The sequence below is a fragment of the Dendrobates tinctorius genome, unplaced genomic scaffold (assembly GCF_039654945.1).
Source record: "Dendrobates tinctorius isolate UK_male_01 unplaced genomic scaffold, ASM3965494v1 ptg000093l, whole genome shotgun sequence".
NCBI lineage: Eukaryota > Metazoa > Chordata > Amphibia > Anura > Dendrobatidae > Dendrobates > Dendrobates tinctorius.
Genome location: NW_027361761.1, coordinates 22161130 through 22176745, shown reverse-complemented (window position 1 = coordinate 22176745; position 15616 = coordinate 22161130). Strand labels below are relative to the sequence as shown.

At 41.4% G+C, this 15616-nt stretch overlaps 1 protein-coding gene across 2 annotated transcripts in view; it reads left to right on the top strand.

Annotated features, from left to right (window-relative positions):
- The window catches only part of THUMPD2 (THUMP domain 2 tRNA and snRNA guanosine methyltransferase), a 22389-nt gene extending 6773 nt beyond the window's left edge, over positions 1-15616 (top strand). For both annotated transcript variants that reach the window (XM_073586546.1, XM_073586545.1), the window contains 3 exons: positions 13163-13277; positions 13832-13952; positions 14796-15616. In XM_073586546.1, the coding sequence (XP_073442647.1) occupies positions 13163-13277; positions 13832-13952; positions 14796-15072 (513 nt within the window). In that variant the 3' untranslated portion in view covers positions 15073-15616. The remainder of the gene's footprint in view (positions 1-13162; positions 13278-13831; positions 13953-14795) is intronic.

Genomic DNA, 15616 nt, shown 5'->3' with positions numbered 1-15616 from the left:
ACATGCAAATAAAATTATAATATATAATATTCGTGTCTAATCTTTATAATCTAATTGCATGTGTGTATGAGATGCTGATATATATTTTATGCACAATTAAAGTATATGTATATTATAATCATAAACATATGCAATTAAGTATATACAGATAGGTCCATATATATTTGGTCAGAGACAACATTTTTCTAATTTTGGTTCTAGACATTACCACAATGAATTTTAAGCAAAACAATTCAGATGCAGTTGAAGTTCAGACTTTCAGCTTTCATTTGAGGGTATCCACATTAAAATTGGATGAAGGGTTTAGGAGTTTCAGCTCCTTAACATGTGTCACACTGTTTTTAAAGGGACCAAAAGTAATTGGACAGATTAAATAATTGTAAATAAAATGTTCATTTCTAGTACCGTATTTTCAGGCGTATAAGACGACCCCCCAACTTTTCCAGTTAAAATAGTAAATCTTCTTAAAAGTCGGGGGATCTTCTTATACGATTGTGTCATCTTATATGCTGGGTGCGGAGCAATCTTCATATGGCGGGGGAGTGGTCCCGATGAAGAAGGGAGGGTGTAAGTGGAGTTATCATCCCCTTTTACCTCATTGGTGGCAGCGGTGCTGCGGTTCTCTGCTGTGGGCCTCGGCGGCTCCTCCATCTGCAGTGTGGCGGCTCTGTTCTCGGTGTCGGCGGCGGCTCCTCTTTGTCCAGCGTGAGGGCGCTGTGCTGGGGGGCGGCTGCGGCGGCTCTCTGTCCAGCGTTAGGGCTCCGGCAGCTCCATTGCTGCAATGCGGTGGCCTCCGGGAAAATGGCCGCCGGAGCCCGCGCGAGCTCAGATTCAGATCTCGTCTCCCGAGATCTCGGGACGAGATCTGAATCTGAGCTCACGCAGGCTCCGGCGGCCATTTTCCCGGAGGCCACCGCATCGCAGCAATGGAGCTGCCTGGGCCTCCGGGCTATGGGGAAATGCCAGAGGAGCCCCGACGCTGGACAGAGAGCCGCCGCAGCCGCCCCCCAGCACAGCGCCCCCACACTGGACAAACAGGAGCCGCCGCCGCCGACCCCCCCAGCACATAGCCGCCACACTTCAGAAGCAGGAGCTGCCGCACCGCTGCCACCAATGAGGTAAAAGGGGATGATAACACCACCTATACCCTCCCTTCTTCATCGGGACCACTCCCCCGCCATATGCACGCGGCGTATAAGACGACACACGTCTTTTAAGCAGATTTTCAGGGGTTAAAAAGTCGTCTTATACGCAGGAAAATACGGTACTTGGTTGAAAACCCTTTGTTGGCAATGACTGCCTGAAGTCTTGAACTCATGGACATCACCAGACGCTGTTTCCTCCTTTTTGATGCTCTGCCAGGCCTTCACTGCGGTGGTTTTCAGTTGCTGTTTGTTTGTGGGCCTTTCTGTCTGAAGTTTAGTCTTTAACAAGTGAAATGCATGCTCAATTGGGTTGAGATCAGGTGACTGACTTGGCCATTCAAGAATATTCCACTTCTTTGCTTTAATAAACTCCTGGGTTGCTTTGGCTTTATGTTTTGGGTCATTGTCCATCTGTAGTATGAAACGACGACCAATCAGTTTGGCTGCATTTGGCTGGATCTGAGCACACAGTATGGCTCTGAATACCTCAGAATTCATTCAGCTGCTTCTGTCCTGTCACATCATCAATAAACACTAATGACCCAGTGCCACTGGCAGCCATGCATGCCCAAGCCATCACACTGCCTCCACCGTGTTTTACAGATGATGTGGCATGCTTTGAATCATGAGCTGTACCACGCCTTCGCCATACTTTTCTCTTTCCATCATTCTGGTAGAGGTTGATCTTGGTTTCATCTGTCCAAAGAATGTTCTTCCAGAACTGTGCTGGCTTTTTTAGATGTTTTTTAGCAAAGTCCAGTCTAGCCTTTTGATTCTTGATGTTTGAGTGGCTTGCACCATGCAGTGAACCCTCTGTATTTACTTTCATGCAGTCTTCTCTTTATGGTAGATTTGGATATTGATACGCCTACCTCCTGGAGAGTGTTGGTCACTTGGTTGGCTGTTGTGAAGGGGTTTCTCTTCGCCATGGAGATTATTCTGCGATCATCCACCACTGTTGTCTTCCGTGGGCGCCCAGGTCTTTTTGCGTTTGAGTTCACCAGTGCTTGCTTTCTTTCTCAGGATGTACCAAACTGTAGATTTCGCCACTCCTAATGTAGTAATTTCTCGGATGGGTTTTTTCTGTTTTTGCAGCTTAAGGATGGCTTGTTTCACCTGCATGGAGAGCTCCTTGGACCGCATGTTTCCTTCACAGCAAAACCTTCCAAATGCAAGCACCATACCTCAACTCCAGGCCTTTTATCTGCTTAATTGAGAATGACATAACAAAGGGATTGCTCACACCTGTCCATGAAATAGCATTGGAGTCAATTGTCCAATTACTTTTGGTCCCTTTAAAAACAGGGTGGCACATGTTAAGGAGCTGAAACTCCTAAACCCTTCATCCAGTTTTAATGTGGATACCCTCAGATGAAAGCTGAAAGTCTGAACTTCACCTGCATCTGAATTGTTTTGTTTAAAATTCATTGTGGTAATGTCTAGAATCAAAATTAGAAAAATGTTGTCTCTGTCCAAATATATATGGACCTAACTGTATTTATTACACACAATTGAATTGTATATATCTAGATATCTCTACTACAGTACAGCGGTCAGAGAACAGCAGGTCAAAGTTTTTCCTAAGGGGACAAAAAAATTAAGTTCCAAAGAAAAAAGAATGTTAAGTCCGATCTATTAAAATAAATTAAAAGCCGTAAGCAGAAATGGTCTCTCAGTGCCCCCCCCAAAAAAAAACAACATACAATTTTGGGGTACGTATGACTCCTTGATTGTACCAGTCAGAACGTCCTCACACCCAATATAGAGAAAGGTCCACATCTTGGCCCGAAACGTCGCACATGGGCAAATGAATCACACTTATTTTTTCTATTGGAGTGCTGCCTTCCTTCTTTTGGACTATAGCATGAGGTTTGGTACATACCTGGAAGGATTTTTTGCACCCTTTGTTTTCTTTTTCTATATATTATATATACAGGGCATTGTGAAAGTATTCAGCTCCCTGGAACTTTTCAACCTTTTCCCACATATCATGCTTCAAACATAAAGATACCAAATGTAAATTTTTGGTGAAGAATCAACAACAAGTGGGACACAATTGTGAAGTTGAACGAAATTTATTGGTTATTTTACATTTTTGTGGAAATTCAAAAACTGAAATGTGGGGCGTGCAATATTATTCTGAATTTAGAATAACCAATACATTTCAATAAATAATTAAAATTTGCGCTTAATAATGAACCCCTTTAGCTTGTAGTGACCTAAAAAATACATACAAATGAATTTGATTGCTCCAAGTTAGGTAGTTATTACCTTAAGGTGTAATCTGAGCGAATGTCTGGACTCCAGAGGACCAGTAAAGAGCGCTGTGTGTCTTGATGTGAAGTCAGATTGAATGATGTTTGCCAGATAAACGTGGGTTAATACCACGGCTCTTCAGGTGTGCTGTCCCGGCCGGTGACACACTCCACGCTCCCCTCTTCCTGCGGCGTGCAGTGTGCACGATGTGAAGCTGTGGCGTGGGAGGAGCCAACAGGACCTTGGTGATGTCAACGGTCACGTGATAGATTACAGGGAGCGCAGTGGACCAATTCCTCTCCGACTAGTTTTGGAAAAAACACGGTTTCCGTCATCAGGGATGGTCCAATGGAGGATTTGGTCACCTTAAATATCTTCTGGTACAACCCTTTTTTATTTATATTCCTAAGGTGCTCATTCACCCTTACTCGTAATGGACGCTTAGTGCGTCCTATATATAGTTTATCACAGGGGCTTCTTAATGAATAGATAACCCCTGCTGTGTTACACGTAATGAAATCCCGGATTTTAAATATTTCATTTCTGTTCTATATGATAAACTGTTTTTCTGTTTTTAATGTTTTACAAATCCTGCAACCGCGGCATGGGTAATAGCCGGGTCTCTGACCACAGGGACCAGATTGGGGTACTTTTCTTGGATTGGCTATAGGTACTGTTGTATGCCTCTAGATTCCCCAAATTTCTTGCCTTTCTATAAATGAATTTTGGCTCCATTGGTAATAGATCCCCTATGGTCTTATCTTCCCGTAAAATCCCCCAGTATTTTTTTTTTAACAATTTGTCTCAGAATATGAGTATTTGCGGTGGCGTGGCCTATGCCTTGTACCATGAGGACATAGGAACCGGGTGCTCCAGTGAAACCCACAAAATCCGACTTAATCTGCGGCGGTTTTGAACCATCCAAGCTTAGATGCCTCTTTATTAGCTTCCCAAAATCTACAGGATCTTTCAAGATCATTTTGGACTAATTTTGGCCCTTATTGAAGATGTTGCGGCCTATACCTCATTGCAGACCTGAAGCCAGGGACTAAATTTTCTACATGAGGCCTGGCTCCTCCTCCCCTCTCTCCTAGGAGATCTACAACCACTGGAGACGCCGCAGACCAGGAGAGGAAGACCGGGAGGAGCAGGTGCCACTGCCGAATTCTCGTCACCGGGACACTGCCACGCCAGCAGCTAAAGAGGTGGGTCATCTGCAGTGGCACAGAATCCCCCTAGAGCTGACGAGCACAGCAGGCTCTGAAAAAGCTCTGAAAGATCAGCTAGCCAGCGCTGATATAGAGACAAGGATCACCGCTCACTACGAGCCAGGGAGTAATGCTGTGGTTCTAATTGTGCCAACATCAGGGAAAGGTCTTTCCTTAATAAACAGCTGGGAGCTTAAGAAGCGGACTAGTAATAATACTTAATACTTACCACAAACTTTATTAGCAGGGAGCCGCTGTGGTTGTATATACTGAGGATAACAGACCCTCACATCCCTCTTGCCCCAAGAAATACTAAAATCTGAGGAGGGGTTAATCACACTGCCTGAGTGGGAAGCCCTGTTGTGTTACTATAAAAGCAAGGGTTAATCTCACTCCCTTAAATGGTCAGAGAGCTAAGTTGTGATAACAACAAGCTCAAAGCACACAATTCCTATTAGAGAGACTGGTCTGGGGAACACTCAGCACAATAGCACCACCTGGTGGCTTATATCTTAAAAGGTGAAGCTCTTTTTCCCATACTCTTTGTGAACCTATATCTTCTAAATCAGCCACCACTACTCAAGTAAAAAGGGGGAAACATAAAAACAAACAAGGGGGGTGAGTCGGACAACGCTTTACACATCCATAAAATCTCTCCTTATCTCCAGAATGAGCGCCACTAGAAACAAAGGTTCCTCTCCTGCCTCAAAAATCCCTAACCTACCAAGAGGCAACAAAGCTCTCCCACAACGCCAAGTTAACAGCGATAGAGCTACTACTACTAATAGAAGCAGATCCCGCTCACCACGCAGGCTTAACTCTCCCACAAAGCAAACCTACTACCCCCAACACATACCCCTAAATACTGGTAAAAATAACCAGTTCCTCGTGGAGATGGACACTTCTCAGAGACTTAAAAGAAGTGCTCCAGGAGTGTGGGGAAATGTTCATACCTCTTCACACGAACAATCTGGCTCGGACGAAGAGTCAGAGGTTATCTCTCCGAATTCCTCCCCCGCGAAATCCAAGGCCAAGAAAAATCTCCCAAGTTACAATTATGAAGAAGAATTTCCATCTTAAAAGGGTTCCAAAGCAAGTCTCGAATCGCTACAGGGAGACGTACTTTCATACTTGGTTAATCTATCTGAAAAAATGGGAAGGGATATGGACAAAAACTTCAAAGACCACAGTAAACAGCTTGACCTCAAATTAAATTCAATCTTCGAAAAGTTCTCTGAAAAAATTATCAATCATGAAGAGAGACTACAAAAACTCGAACGCAAATCAACTGATTCGTCCTTTGACTTAAAGGAACTTTCTGCTGAGGTCTACAAACTCAAACTCAAACTCTCAGACGTGGAGGATAGAAGCCGCCGCAACAATCTAAAGATACGTGGCATCCCGGAAAGCATTCCTCCAGAACATCTCTCTGACCATATTAAAGATATCTTCAAAACAGCTATCCCAAACCTCTCTTCTTCCGATCTCGAGATAGACAGGGCTCATAGACTTCCACGGCCATCAAAACTAGCAGCTGATATCCCCAGGGATACAATCCTGAGGGTACACTTCTTCCAAACGAAGGAAAAAATTCTAAAGTACCTAAAGGACCAAAAAACATTCCCGGACCCGTACAGTGATCTGAAGGTCTTTCCTGACCTGTCAAAATTCACATTGGACGCTAGACGCTCCTTTTCCAGCGTCACCTCTGCCCTCAGAGATAAAGGAATCCCGTACAATTGGGGGTTCCCCCTCAAGCTCCTAATCCGCCACCAGGGCAAAGTTATCCCTGTCTTCACCCCAGAGGAAGGCGCCAATTTTCTAAAATCCATCTCCAGACCAAGACAAAATACTGGAAAATGATAAATAACTTTAATGTCTACTAGGTTCTTTTCACGTTTACATTGGGTTTCACTATTACCCGTCCATGTGTAATACCCCGAGTGCTTAGTAGCAGTTCATTATTTAGTGTTCTGCTTATGTTTACTGTTTATTGTTCACAATCTACTTTTCTCTTTATAGGTTGTTTCTTTTGCCGATACATACCGATTGTATTCGAGTATTGGTTTATTCTCTATCATTGTATTCATTTGCTCCAGGTTCCAAGCTACATAGCTCCTTACTGATCATCCCCATACCTAATCCAAATTAGATCTATCATGAGTTTTAAACTCACCTCCTACAATGTGAAAGGCCTAAATAGCCCATGGAAGAGGTTCTCCCTCTGGAGGGAACTAGAAAGATCACACCTTGACATTGCATGTATTCAGGAGTCTAAGTTCATGATTAACAACCATCCACACCTCCACCACAAAAAGTTCCCCCACATTTTTACATCTTGTGGCCCTCAGAAAAAAGCAGGTGTAATCACTATGATAAGTTCTTCAACTCCCTTTGAAATCATAGATGAACATAAAGATACTAACGGTAGATACCTCATCTTGATCTGCAAAATTAATGAACAAATCTGTACCCTAGTTAACCTATACGCCCCCAACCGGCACCAGCTTCGCTTTCTAAACAAGCTCCTGAAAATCATTTCCAAGGTTAGAAAAGGTGAACTAATTCTTGCTGGAGATTTCAACATTACACCGGATAGCACTGTTGACTCTTCCTCACACACCCGTAGTCCCTCAAATAACCTAAATCAGTGGATCTTTAAAAACGAACTTTTCGACGTCTTCAGGTGTCTAAACACGTCGTCAAGAGAGTACACTTTCTTTTCAGACGTACATCAGTCCGCATCCCGGATTGATCTAATCCTTACAGACGTGTTCACTCTCCCCAGACTCCAGGAGGTTTCTATAGGCAAAAAGTCCTTCTCTGATCATTCACCAGTACACAGTCTTATTCAATTAGGTCCCCCTCTTAAGAAAGCTAATATGTGGAGATGTAACTCCAACATCCTTCACGACACCTTTCACAAGCAAAAAATAGAAAAGGCCATTTCCCAATTCTTCCTAGATAACAAATCCTCCTCAACCAACCCTTTCAATAATTGGTGCACCCACAAGGCTGTACTTAGAGGTATTTTCATTGATATTTCATCAAAAATTAAAAAAGAGAATAGAAGGAATATCTTGGAAGTCCAAACCAAAATCCACAATAAAGAATCCGAATTATTAGCCCATCATTCCCAATCTTCCTCTCTCCAACTTGAACTCTTGACTCTGAGACAAAAGCTCAAATCACTTATCAGCACTCCTTATGATGCTGTAGTAAAATCCTCAAAATTTAAATATTATTCTGCACTAAATAAACCAACTTCTTTCATGTCAAATAGGGTAAAGAATAAAAGAGTTCACAACAGAATAGTAGCCACCTCCAAAAACGGCATTCTATCCCACCCCCAAGACATAGTTAACGAATTTGCCCAATTTTACCAAAAATTATATAACCTCAAACCAACTTCTTCCTCTTCCCAACCTAACTCGCAAGATATCAATGACTACCTCAACTCAATCAATCTTCCCTCTTTATCAACCGACGACCTGGCCTTTATGTCTGCCCCTTTCTCCCCTATTGAAATAGAAGATACTATTAACAAATTCCCCCTCCACAAATCCCCAGGCCCCGACGGCTTCAACAATTCATACTACAAAACCTTCAGTAAACTCTTATCTCCTCACCTTGCAGAAGTATTCAACTTTGCCGCAGTTCGGGGGCTATTTCCAAAGGAAATGCTTGAGGCCTCGATTGTCCTGATTCCAAAACCTAAAGGTAACCCTGAACTAATGACCAATTATCGCCCCATTTCCCTCATCAACACAGACATAAAACTGTTCTCCAAAATAATAGCCAATAGGTTGAGTAACTTTCTCCCGTATCTTCTGGCCAATGACCAAATGGGATTCACCCATGGGAGACAACCCGCAGACGCCACAAGGAGATTAATAAACGTTATTAGGTACGCCAACTCAACTAAAACTCCAACAACTTTAATATCACTAGATGCCGAGAAGGCCTTTGACCGCATAAATTGGGACTTCCTTAGACACACTCTTTTCAAATTTGGATTCAATCAAAAATTAGTGACCACTATTATGGCACTATACTCAAACCCAAGCGCGAAAATAACCTCCAACAATCATATCTCAAACCCCTTTGCTATCTCGAACGGCACCAGACAGGGGTGCCCTCTATCACCCCTACTTTTCAACTTGGCTCTCGAACCCTTAGCCGAACACATTCGTAACAATGCCAAAATTAAAGGAATCCATACCCAACACAAGGAACACAAAATCAGCCTATTCGCAGATGACATCATTTTGACTTTAACTGACCCCCAAAACTCTTCATCTGAGGTTTTCAATGAACTAGACAAATTCTCGGACCTATCTAACTACAAAATCAACCAGTCAAAATCAAACATCCTTCCCCTTAATCTTGACACTAAACAAACAGATGCAATAAAGGAAAAAACATCCCTTAACTGGTGCAACAGAGAGATTCCTTACCTAGGTATTTCCCTCTGTAATAATCTCCACCTTATGGGGAAGATAAATCTGAGAAATTTGACAGATTCAATAAGCAAAGATTGCTTAATCTTTAAAGAGAAAAATCTCTCTTGGTGGGGAAAAAATTATATCCTTAAAACACACATCCTTCCAAAAATTCTATATGTTCTCCGATGCCTCCCTCTGCCCATCCCGGTCATACTTCTGACAAACATCCAATCTTTGTTCAAAACCTTCCTGTGGGGAGGAAAAAAATCTAGGACTTCTTCCTCATCATTACACAGGAAAAAAGGGAATGGGGGGATGGGCCTTCCCAACATTATCGCCCATTATCAAACTCTTCTGATTAAACAAAGTGTCCATTGGATTTCCCAACATGAACCTCCGGCCTGGTTTGACTTGGAACTATTTTTAAACAATGGTAAACAGTTAAGCAACATCATCACTCAAGCAATCTCAAATCATCTTCCTAACTTTAACGCTCACCCTCTATTCCTGTCCATTGCTCAAGCTTGGTGTAAATTCTCCAAACCAAGCAGACGGACACACAAATTCCCCATTCTAAAAAACATACCCCTTACTCTTATTTTTAGCCTCTCTAACGTAACCCTCCCTACTATTTGGCCAGAATTAAAAATCACAAAATTGGGAGATATCCACAACGGCTCCAATTTCGTAGACTTTGCATCGCTAAGAAAAAACTTTAACGTCCCTCATTCCTTATTCTTAGAATTCATCCTCTTAAAAGATAATGTCCTCGCTTTTCTTTAGTCAAAAATGAACTTTACTCACGCTTCCATAAAAGTCTTACTCAATCCTCATCATAAAATCTTTTGGAGTCATGGCTTTCTCTATGACTCCTTCAACAACGACGATAGTTTGTCAAAAAGCCCTTATATGGTTACCTGGGAAAAAACCCTAAAATCCACCTTTTCTCCTGAACAATGGGAAGAGGCTCTCTCCAAAACGTACAACTCCACAATCTCATTTCCACTTCAAGAGACATACTTTAAAACTATTAGTAATTGGTACCTTACTCCGGCAAAATTAGCACACTTCGGTCCTTCAAACTCATCCTCACCCCTTTGCTGGAGAGACTGCGGCTTCAAGGGAGACCTATTGCATATGTTTTGGGAATGTCCCAGAGTCAAAACAGTCTGGTCTTGGATCTCTACCTCTCTCAATAAACTCTCTAACAAAACTTTAACCCTCACCCCTCAAATGGCCCTTCTTTCCCTTAACCTAGACGAACTAGACTTGGCACTCCAACCCATATTCATTCATCTTTGTCTTGTAGCAAAAAATTTCATCACTTTCCACTGGAAAAACAAAATACTCCCAAATCCAGAGGTTATCTTCCACCTAGTCCAGCAACATAGAGCACATGAACTGAATTTTGCTCTGATTAATAATCAGTTTGGAAAATTTTATAAAAAATGGAACAAATGGGACAAGGCCTTTCCGTCCCCTATAACTTAATTTCTCTCACCACCAACTTCTAGGCGCTACCATTTAATTGTATATTTCGTCTACTAATCCTTGTTAAATATTTGCTCACTTATGATTGGCCTTAATTGGCTACAATCTCTCGTTATGCGTTTGTTCGCAGCTGTTTTGTTTATACCTTTTACACCCCCAGTGACCTGGGCATTATATACCCTATAAGTGTAATATCACTCTTGTTATATTGTTATATTGTTGCATTGTTATTTTACCTATGTCCCTCCTTTTTTTTCTTTCCCTTCCCATCCCTATCCTCTCCCCCCCCCTCCTTCCTCTCCTGCCCTTACTCCCTATTCTTGCCTGTTATTTTAAAATCCAAATAAAATCTTTGGAAAAGAATATGAGTATTTGCACTGTACTGGGTTATGATTGGGAAATCATCATATTGTGAGTCACGGTTATGTTTATCTTGGAGTAAGTTATCCCTAGGAATATTATTTATTGTTTTCTCTTTTATCCAGAAGGAAATCCTCTCTCTATCCTTTCACCTTAAATTTATCCATTAGTGTATTTGTTTCATCTAGAAAACCTTGTTTTCGTGAACAATTTCTATGTGCTCGTATAAATTGACTCTTTGGGACATTGATGAGCCAAGTGGGTAAATGACAACTGTTCTGCGAAATATAGTTATTAGTCAGTTGGTTTATGATATGTTTTAGTGTGGATAGTTCCATTGTCTATAAAAATATTAGCCTACTCAAAAATGAATACACCAAAAAGAGTCCAAAAGAATGAGACTCAAATAAATTTATTGAAAAATTACAGGTATAAACAGAACCAAAATAACATAATAAAAAAATATTACATAATGTGTAATCACAAAAAATACATATATATTAAACACAGTGACCACAAAAGATACAGAATCATACAGAAAATGATAAGGGTAGTAATACCAATAAAGTGCATAATGTAAGGAGTGAAAAAGCCACAGTGGGCGAAACGTACGTTGGAGGGAGCTTTTACACACTGAGCCACTTATTACAGGTATTTTTGATTTGGGTTTACATTATTAATATGCACTTTTTATAGTAGCTGGTTTTTTTCAGCTTACATTATGCACTTTATTGGTATTACTACCCTTATCATTTTCTGTATGATTCTGTATCTTTTGTGGTCACTGTGTTTAATATATATGTATTTTTTGTGATTACACATTATGTAATATTTTTTTATTATGTTATTTTGGTTCTGTTTATACCTGTAATTTTTCAATAAATTTATTTGAGTCTCATTCTTTTGGACTCTTTTTGGTGTATTCATTTTTGAGTAGGTTAATATATTTATTATGAATATCCATATACGTTTTGTAATTTAGTGAACTTTGTTATTTTCACTCTGTTGTTGGCTTATTTGTCTATAAAAATATTAAGATCTAAAAAATTTATTGACACCCTACTCGTCACCGCATTAAAATTTAAAAAAATATTGATTTTTATTTATGTCCGTTAAAAACTGTGTCAATGTATCTGGACCCCCTGACCAAATAAAAAGGACATCGTCGATGAAACCACTGCTAAGGACAGGCAACAAGTTGGGGTGAGCTGGATCGCATAGTGAAGGCAAAAGGGCCAACAAGTGCTAAGCATCTCTGGGAACTCCTTCAAGACTGTTGGAAGACCATTTATGGTGACTACCTCTTGAAGCTCATCAAGAGAATGCAAGAGTGTGCAAAGCAGTAATCAAAGCAAAAGGTGGCTACTTTGAAGAACCTAGAATATAAGACATATTTTCAGTTGTTTCACACTTTTTTGTTAATTATATAATTTCACATGTGTTAATTCATAGTTTTGATGCCTTCAGAGTGAATCTACAATTTTTTTCATAGTCATGAAAAGAAAGAAAACTCTTTGAATGAGAAGGTGTGTCCAAACTTTTGGTCTGTACTATGTGTGTGTGTGTGTGTATATATATATATATATATATATATATATATATATATATATATATATATATATATATATATATATATATATATATATACGTGTATGTGTGTGTGTTTTTTTTTTTTTTTTTTTTTAAGAAAATTTTGTTTTAAAGCGATGTGTCAATGACAGAGAACTGCTGGATGTAAGGATGTAAGAGCTCAGGTTAAAATCACGTTGCAAACGGATGTCACACTGAACCTAGATGCGAGGAGATCTCGAGATCTCATTCTCGCATTGCAAACAGATTACATACGGATCACCATACGGAAAACATTGGTGCGATTCTCGGCCATCAAAATCGGACCGATTTTTCATACGGCAAGTGTGACTCCAGCCTAAACTGCAGAATCGTGTTACTGGGTCGTTGATACCTTGCAATGAATGCCATTAAAGCAAAATACAGTGACAGAAGTGCTTTTTTTTTTCCCCTCCCATTTTTCCATAGATTATTTGATATAATGAATGGTGCCTTCAAAACTACAACATTGTTCTGCAAAACTATTGTCATGTTGAACGCAAGATAAATAAGTTATGACTCTTGGAAGAAGAGGATGAAAAACACGAGCACAAACACCTAAAATTGCCTGATGGGTGAAGGGTTAAAATATGGCACCATGGAGAGCTGAAATAATAATAATAATAATGTGACCTTTTTTTCTTCCCAGCACGCGATTTTCCTTGGCATTGACAAAAGTGAATCCCAATTAAAAATCGCTTTAAAGAATGTGACGAAAGCCGGCGTGTTGGGCTCCATAGCCTTCCTGAGAGGATCCGTACTGGGTAAGACCTCGCTGAGACGGGATCAAGCTAATGAGCATTAGAGCTGCTGTCAGGCAGTGTCGGGGGTGCGGGGACTGAGGCCGCACCGGCCCTCCCCAATGACCGAATGCTTGAGCCTCACGGGAGAAAATTAAGTTCATTTTCTCCAGGCAGCGGTGCTCTCGCTGCAAGCGCCAGGCAGTTTCACATCTCTATTATCTGCAGATTATTCCCATATCTGCAGGTTAATAGAGTTTTTTTTGTTTTTTTAACATGACCGATTCCCTTTACAGCCATCATTATCTCTGTCCCCATTGGGGATCACAATCTAGATTCCCTATCAGTATGTATTGGGAGTATGGGAGGAAACCTTCGCAAACATGGGGGAGAACATAAAATTCCTTGGTGGGATTTGATCCCAGGACCCAAAGCCACTTTGCTAGCCCTGCTATAACCTGAGCTTGTACTCTAGGACGGAAGGTTTCGCCATTGGCTTGTTGTGAGGCTTTGTTTTTTTGTTTTTTTTTAATCTGTCATGAAGCCACCACTAATCACCTGTTCTGTCGCTCATACAGACCTTCCAGTTATCCCCGAGAGCATGGACGTTGTCGTTTCGGATATACCATTTGGGAGAAAGTTCACCTGTTCCAAAGATATAACCGAGCTTCTGCCGGACATCATTCATCAAATGGAAAGGTAAGTTATAACCAAGGCTGACAGCGAGTACAGATTAGAAATGTATTATCCCATATTATTAAATTTTTTTTTTTGTGGATAGTCTAAATCACACCCCCATCTTTGCTTTGGTAGACCAGTGCTGATGAAGATGACGGTGCTGTGTCCATCTCTCCGCTGGGGAGTCGTGATTCAGACTTTCGACAGCACTACACCATGCGATTGTTTTGGAAAGGAAAAATAGAAATGGGCACTAATCTGAATACTGGAGGCACTGAGGTGTATGAGGAATGTCCATCGTGCTGAAAACTGACTCTAGAGATTAATAATACCCAATGGGGGCTACCAGAATAGAGACCAGTCATGGGTTTTGGGTTCCTACCCTGGGACAATAACGAGGCCTGAGCATTCCTATATGCTGGACAGTGAGTCGTTTCTGGTCCACATGGGTCAGACATGTACCGACATAGTGAGCCGCAGTCAGCAGCCCCATGAAAGCCCCCTTACTGTGAATCTATACTATGTGTAATCTGTTAGCATGGTAGCCTTTCAGTCACTTGAGTGACCGCCATCCCTGTTGAGTACATGCTATAAGGACATTGAGTGCATGCATGGGTACAGGAGGTTCTGCACGTGCTGAATGTTGGGTGCCTGCAAAGAACAGGAGAGAAGCAGTCACGTGTGTTAATTATGTGGCCACCGCCATGTAGATAACGATGGACTCTATATACACAGTATCCCTCTGCAGGGGGGCTTCAATGCACAATGCTCCTGAGCCTCGATACAAAGGATGGCGTGACTTCCAGGCCTCATATGTTGCGTTGTCTGCAGACATGTTCATATCGTCCTCTCTTGTATGTGCAGGGTCCTGCGCGTCGGGGGCGTCCTCGTGTTACTACTCAGCCAAAAGCTTTACTATCGTCTGAAAACAAATTACAAGTTCAAGTCTATGGAAAGTGAAAACCTGCAGGATGGCGGATCGCAACGTGGTGGTGAAAACGCCAAGGCAGAAGAACAAATTTCAGAGAGAACTCTTGATTTTCCGACTCTGATTCATGTTGAGTCTCATCCGGTAAGCCTGGGGTCGACAGAAGCTGTGATCTTCAAATGTAAGAAGTCCTCCAGAGCCGCTACCTTGTAGCATCCAGCCATAGTAATACTCTGTATATGTTAGCCAGGTGAAAGATGGGGTAGGTCGCTGGCTAGGTTGTAAGCAATACGTTCCAGAGAAATCAGACAAGCGCAATCTCTCCCTCCATACACATGATGGCTCGGATCCGCCATTTGCATTGTGATTTCGATGGGGAGAGAGGAGTAAGCTGCTGCAAGGCAGTACTGAGGTCAACTGCTCTCAAGTGGGACAAAAGATCGCCATCGAAATGCAGTGTACCCGAGCCTTTTCTGTGAATGATCAGTCGCTCAGACAGATGACCTATTGGCTGCGAGTACCAGGGTTTAGGCTGTGAGCGCTTTCTGTTAGAAATTTGAGGTAGACTGTGCCTGTTAACACCTTGAGAATCAAAATTGTGGGGTGGTTTTTCTTCCCATCCCAGCAGTCATAAAAAAAAATTATTATTTTTTTTTTTTAAAGCACCACGTTTTTATCTTTTTTTTTTTTTCTGTACATTCATATATTTTTTTCTTTATAATTAAAGCAAAAATGCAGAATAAAACCCTAAACTTTT